Here is a 7,150-nt window from a genome sequence, read left to right as displayed (position 1 = left end):
TGTTAAAAACAGTTTTAAAGAAACCTCTTCTAGGCTGGGCGTGGTGGCTCCTGCCTGTAATCCTAGCACTTTGGGAGGCTGAGGCGGGCAGATCACTTGAATTTAGCAGTTGGAGACCAGCCTAGCCAACATGGTGAAAACCTGTCTATAAAATAAAAAAAAAAAAAAAAAAAAAAACCCCATTAGCCCAGCGTGGTGGCATGCGCCTGTAGTCCTAGCTACTCAGGTAGAAATAGACACTTTCTCTTTGCCCCGGTGTTACAGGCATGGCAGGAGCAACTGTGTCTGTGGTGCTGGCATGTCCAGGACAGCATCTGCAGGGCAACAAATATTCAAAAAGTTTTAAAAGTGCTGCCTATGTCCCGTTGAACATTGTGTTGTTTCTTTATTCTTTGAATCAACAGTTTCACTTCTCCCACCTGTCAATTTCACCATTAAAGTTACTGGTTTGGCTCAAGTTCTTTTACATTGGGAACCAAATCCTGATCAAGAGCAAAGGAATGTTAATCTAGAATATCAAGTGAAAATAAACGCTCCAAAAGAAGATGATGTAAGTGTTTATTCTAATGGACATCCTTATTGAGAATAAATATGCATTTTGACTGCATTTTCTTTATCAAATGAAATTTTAGATTAAAAAATAAAAGTACTGACAGGCTCTTTGTTATGTTACCAGTAGACTAGTGTCTCTCTAAGAATGTCTGTGAGCTAGTGCTGGATGTATTGTTCAGTGTTAAATGGCATTGCAGAACATTTTAACTTTCCGATGATTCTTTCCCTTAAGGAAGAATGTTTAGTAACTTTTTAGGCACAATGGATTGGATACTGGTTTTCTGTTTCCCCTAAAATCACCAACAGAACAGGAGACAGTAGCCTAGCAAAACAAGAAGACAGCAGACAGAGTGGAGAGTCAGGGAAACCAAGTTCGAATCCCAGTTCATCCACTCCCTGCCTTTGCAACCTGGGACAAGTCATTTAGCTTCTCAGAGCCTCAATTTTACCTCGGGGCTACATTCAGGCACCCGCTACATATTAGGTGTGTAATAAAGTCAAACAAAGGGAGAAGTGATTCATATTAACTATTTTTCAGTCAATATGGAATTCTAGAGAATTTTCTGTCAAACATTGACCTCTGGGGAGATGGTGGTCAAAGGCAACTTCAGTTTAACTGTAATATTTCGTTTGTTTTTACAAGAATAATGTGTCATGTGTCATTGAGAAGTTACTATGTTGTTATTACAATAGTTTTGTTTTGACTTTTTTTCTAGCAAAACTATTTCATTGCATCTTACTCGTCATTTAAAAAGTAGAAGAAAATGCATATTTGATTAAAATAGCTCTCTTAAGGCTAGTTCTCTTTTATGTATCAAGACTTGTGGGTTTTATTTTTAGTATGAAACCAGAATCACTGAAAGCAAATGTGTAACCATCCTCCACAAAGGCTTTTCAGCAAGTGTGAGGACCATCTTGCAGAACGACCACTCACTCCTGGCCAGCAGCTGGGCTTCTGCTGAACTTCATGCCCCACCAGGTAAAGCAGGCCTCCAAAAGTCCAGTTTGTATGTTTTGGACTTTGCAAATATGGAAAAGCAGAAAAATTAACACTAACTCACTTTGCTTTAGTCAGTCACCTGTTCTTGTCAAGTACTCTCCCATATCAACAACATCCTAACTAAGGCTGCTGCCACTTCTTATCATAACCAACTGAATTTCATCTGGCACATTCTTGCAGAAATATCCACCGTCTGTGAATTGGCCTCCAGTGGAAAGTTGGTGTTTCTGATACTTAGAATCAGTAATACTTCTGATCAAACACTTAAGTGCACACACACAATAGGGGAGAGAAAAGAGGAGAAGCAGGCTACCAAGTCCTGAGGCATATGGGTGCACCCAGTAACAATTGCCTTGGTCAGTTGAGCTCACGGGTAATTTTCGAACAATTATCCTGCCATATCGCCAGCTGAAAAGACCATGCTTCCTGAATTGTGTTGGTAACTTAAAACAGAATCATAAAGATCTTCTCATTTACTTTTTTTTTTTTTTTTTAGATAGAGTCTCCCTCTGTTGCCCAGGCTGAAGTGCAGCAGTGTGTTCTCGACTCACTGCAACCTCTGCCTCCTGGGTTCAAGCGGTTCTCATGTCACAGCCTCCCAAGTAGCTGGGATTATAGGCATGCGCCTCCATGCTGGACTAATTTTTGTACTATTATTATTATTATTGAGATGGGGTTTTACCATGTTGGCCAGGCTGGTCTCGATCTTCTGGCCTCAAGCCATCCACCCACCTCAGCCTCCCAAAGTGCTGGGATTACAGACGTGAGCCACCATGTCCGACCCCATTTACTTGTTATAACTTGTCTAGACCACATACCAGCCAATTTGCGTGGGCTTGATCCCAAGTACAGAGACTAATCCAAGGCAGATACAGGATCACAGAGATGGGTTATTGTATGTGGCTCACGTCAAACCACTATTCCCCCTTTCTATAATGAATAACTGGATTTTACCTATAAGGCACTTTGCAGCTTACATTTCTACAATTCTAATTATCCTCTGAGCACTCTAATATAGGATGACACTAATAAAAACTATTTCTGTTTTGAACCAAGTGGAATTCACATAAAATGATTCCTTGGATGAGAACTATAAGACAAAGAGTCTCTATAGATCTCTAAACTATACTTGCGCATGGACTTTCCAGTCATTTGGTGCATGGACAAATATATATTAGGTTGGTGCAAAAGTAATGACCAAAATCACAATTACTTTTGCATCAACCTAATATATGAATATATACATGAACTGAATAAGTCAATTTGCTTCGAGATATTTCTTCTTTTTATCTGTGCAAAAGCAAAAGTACAGATATAAAGAAGAAATCCATCTTTAACTTCTCTACAGGTAATAAGAGGCTCTCTCTCATCATCTTCTCCCTCTGCTTCTTGAAAAACACTGGCTGACAGTGATAAAAATAATCTACAGCTGACTTAAGTTACGATCCAAAGACCCCCTGTATCTCTCAAGGCTCCCACTTGGATGTGGTCCTTCCTGGCCTGGGTGCAAGAGCTTGTTTCCTTCTCTGAGCAACCACCACGAAGACCAGTGTTTCCCACAGTGTATTTGAAAGACCAACAGTTAATACAGCAATGAGAGGTTGAAACGAAAACAAGTCTTTCTAGTCACCTAATTTGAGAAAGCCTTAATGAAGCAAACATAAATAAGTTTGCATTTAAAATCTTGGCTGGGTGCGGTGGCTCACGCTTGTAATCCCAGCACTTTGGGAGGTCGAGGTAGGTGGATAGCTTGAGGCCAGGAGATCGAGACCAGCCTGGCCAACATGGTGAAACCCTGTCTCTACTAAAAATACAAAAATTAGCTAAGTGTGGTGGCACGTGCCTGTAATCCCAATTACCGGGGAGGCTGAGGCAGGAGAACTGCTTGAACCCAGGAGGGGGAGGTTGCAGTGAGCTGAGATTATGCCACTGCACTGTAGCCTGGGTGACAGAATGACTCTGTTTCCAAGTAACAATAATAATCATAAATAAAATAAAATCTGAAGGTTTTCTTTTTGTTTTTTGAGACAGGGTCTCACTCTGTTGTTGCCCAGGCTGGAGTGTAGTGGCATGATCTTGGTTCATTGCAGCCTCGACCTCCCCAGCCCAAGTGATCCTCCCACCTCAACTTCCCAAGTAGCTGGAACTACAGGCACATGCCACCACACCTGGCTAATTTTTGTATGTTTTGTAGAGTTGGGGTTTCGCCATGTTACCCAGGCTTGTTTCAAACTCCTGAGCTCAAGCAGTCTGCCCTCCTCAGCCTCCCAAAGTGCTGGGACTACAGGTGCATGCCACCACGCCTGGCTAATTTTTATATTTTTTGTAAAGACGAGGTTTCACCATGTTTCCTGGGCTGGTCTCAAACTCCTGGACTCAAGAGATATCCACCAGCCTTGGCTCCCCAGAGTGCTAGGATTACAGGCATGAGCACCATGCCTGGCCAATTCAAGGTTTTCTTAAAGTCCTAGTATATTAAAGAGGACTTTAACATGCTAATGTGCATCAAGTCTGCAAAGCAGTGATATTATCTTGCAGTGTTGTCAAAACTCATTTCTTCTGAGCAGCAAGCTATGTAATTCATGAAGCATTTGGATACAACCTAATGAATCACACAATTCTAGGATGGAAAGGAATACTCAAGACCTTCCTGTACCAACCCTCTCCTTTACAGTCGAAAATACAGAGCCCAGAAAAGTGGGGGTCAATGTCTCACAGCTAGTTATTAACAAATGTGGCATTAGAGCACCAAAGTTGCTGGACATCAACCTCTAAACGACAATATATTGTACTTCTCTTCAACTTTGTCACATTTATTGCACAAACACCACCCCCAAGCCCCAAACAAAATAGCTGGGAAGCTCTTTAATATCAGAAATGGGGACTTTATAATTCTAATTCCATATCTCCAGTAAGTTGGCCTTTTGTAGTTAGTAGGTTTCTAGAAATATGTGATGATGGCCGGGCATGGTGGCTCATGCCTGTAATTTCAGCATTTTAGGAGGCTGAGGCGGGTAGATCACTTGAGGTCAGGAGTTCGAGACCAGCCTGGCCAACGTGGTGAAACCCCATCTCTACCAAAAACACAAAAATTAGCCAGGTGTGGTGGTGCACACCTGTCATCCCAGCTACTTGGGAGACCAAGGCATGAGAATCGCTCCAACCCAGGAGGCAGAGGTTGCAGTCAGCTGAGATCACACCACTGCACTGCAGCCTGGGTGACAGAGAGAGGCTCTGTCTCGAGGGAAAAAGAAATGTGAAGATGATTATTTTTTGGTGGTGAATAAGATGTTCACATCACTATAGTTCCAAAAGAAGCATGAAATTCAGAGTTTGCCATGGCAATGTTTTGTTCTTTTTATTTTTGACTACCTAGGGTCTCCCGGAACCTCAGTTGTGAATTTAACTTGCACCACAAACACTACAGCAGATAATTATTCACATTTAAGGCCATACCAAGTTTCCCTTCACTGCACCTGGCTTGTTGGCACAGATGCCCCTGAGGACACGCAGTATCTTCTCTACTATAGGTTAGTACTGTACCTATTTTTACTTAGGCAAATGGTTGTTTCCTGCAACCTCATAAAACTCATGAGTGTTCCAATTTAGGTATGGCTCTTGGACCGAAGAATGCCAAGAATACAGCAAAGACTCACTGGGGAGAAACATCGCATGCTGGTTTCCCAGGACTTTTATCCGCAGCAGAGGGCGTGACTGGCTTGCAGTGCTTGTTAACGGCTCCAGCAAGCACTCTGCCATCAAGCCCTTTGATCAGCTGTTTGCCCTTCACGCCATTGGTAAGATCGACTTAACCCAAAGCTGAAATAACTGAATCTCAGAATCTCAGCACTGGAGGGAAGGGTTATAAAGATCACCTAGTTCTACTACTTTTCTGATGCTAAGTAAGCATCAGGCCCATGTTTGAAAACCACTGAGGCAGGGTTCTCCAGCCCAACACCGCCACTGATTTTTGCGGGATAGCTGTGTTATAGAGGGCTGTCCTGGGCATTGCAGGATATTTAGCAGCAGAGGGGCCTCGACACACTCGATGCCAGTAGCATGTCCCTCTGCCCCTGAGCTGTGATTTTTTAAAAAGTCTCACACTTTGCCAAATGTCCCTCAGGGGGTAAAATTTCCCCCAGTTGAGAATCACTGCACCAGGAAAAGTGAACTGGCTGCTTAAAAGAGACCATTTAATCTTTCATGAGTTCTGACAGGTTTTGTGAAATTTCTGCCCCTGGGTCCTGTGATGGACTAGTGCCACCCCAGCCGGTTTGAGTCCTTTCCCTAACGAATGGCCTCTCTTAGCTGTTCGCAGGCAGCAGCTTTCCCATCCAGAAGCCCTTCTTCTCCAGGCTAACATCTCTCTCTCTGCATTTCTCACTGTTCTGGCCCATCTCCTGGATGTTCTGCAGCTTGAATATCTCAGTGTGCAATTCTCAGCTCTAAAAATTATATTCATTGTTTCATCTGCTCAGTTCTCAACAGAGAAGACACTCTTCCTCATCCCAGATAGTTCTATTCATGAAACTCACCAGGCGCTCTCACATGGCATACTTAGTTACGGAGATTCCAGATTTCAGTGGTGGGTGGTTATTGTGGGCTGTGGGGCCAGACTGCCTGGATTTGGATCCTGGCTCCACCGCTGACTGAGTGACCTTGGACAAGCTGATCATTCCTTTGTGCCTAATCTTCTTATCTGAAACAATGGAGAGGAATCAATACTTCCTGTGCGGTTTTCGTGAGAATTGTGTTACTAATGATAAAGTTCTTAGAACAGTGCCTGGCATAAAGGTTTAATAAATACGCTACAATATTATTTTGAGAGTATGATTTGGCTGTGACATATCTATTTTCCAATGAAATATAACTTTGTGTCAAGAATCATAGCCCTTACTAAAGAGGTTATGCAATTCTCTCCAGTAGTATTTTTCTTAGGTGAACTAAAAATGTCACTTTCATGAAATTAGGCAATGAAAGATGCTGAGGAAGACCTAGGAAACAATGATATTAATATGAAAATGGATATGATCTAGTACAGACCACAGGAATTCATTTTCTTTTATGATTTTCATTTTATTGAGGCTAATTCCTAGGATTACTAAAATAAATAAGTACTTTCTTGGTTAAGAATTTTCTCCTTAGGGAACAGGAGGCTCTGAAGCCAGTCGACCCCACTCTTAGCTTGTCCCTATTAATTGTGAGGTCTAAGTCACATTACCTAAGACAAGGACACTCATTAAGAATTAATTTTCCCCTCACCTCACGGGACCATAAGACAATCAAGTGAGATCTCAGGGGAAAGGACATTAGAGTCCTAAGTGAAGACCGATCCATTCTTCTTTTTTTTTTTTTTTTGAGACAGAGTCTCACTCTGTCCCCCAGGTTGGAGTGCAGTGGCATGATATCGGCTCACTGCAATCTCCGCCTCCCGGGTTCAAGTGATTCTCCTGCCTCAGCCTCCCAAAGTGCTGGGACTACAGGCGCATGCCACCACGCCTGGCTAATTTTTATATTTTTTGTAAAGACGAGGTTTCACCATGTTTCCTAGGCTTGTCTCAAACTCCTGAGCTCAAGCAGTCTGCCCTCCTCAGCCTC

General features: G+C 42.6%; 1 protein-coding gene across 4 annotated transcripts in view; it reads left to right on the top strand.

Annotated features, from left to right (window-relative positions):
- Positions 1–7,150, top strand: part of IL5RA (interleukin 5 receptor, alpha) — a 41,889-nt gene that overhangs the window by 7,406 nt on the left and 27,333 nt on the right. For all 4 annotated transcript variants that reach the window (XM_011937232.1, XM_011937233.1, XM_011937234.1 and 1 more), the window contains 4 exons: positions 405–550; positions 1,393–1,531; positions 4,929–5,082; positions 5,162–5,349. In XM_011937232.1, coding sequence (XP_011792622.1) covers positions 405–550; positions 1,393–1,531; positions 4,929–5,082; positions 5,162–5,349 — 627 coding nt within the window. The remainder of the gene's footprint in view (positions 1–404; positions 551–1,392; positions 1,532–4,928; positions 5,083–5,161; positions 5,350–7,150) is intronic.

Source organism: Colobus angolensis, unplaced genomic scaffold (genome assembly GCF_000951035.1).
Source record: "Colobus angolensis palliatus isolate OR3802 unplaced genomic scaffold, Cang.pa_1.0 Scaffold160, whole genome shotgun sequence".
In the NCBI taxonomy this organism is placed as follows: domain Eukaryota; kingdom Metazoa; phylum Chordata; class Mammalia; order Primates; family Cercopithecidae; genus Colobus; species Colobus angolensis.
This window is presented reverse-complemented; position numbering and strand designations above follow the sequence as displayed.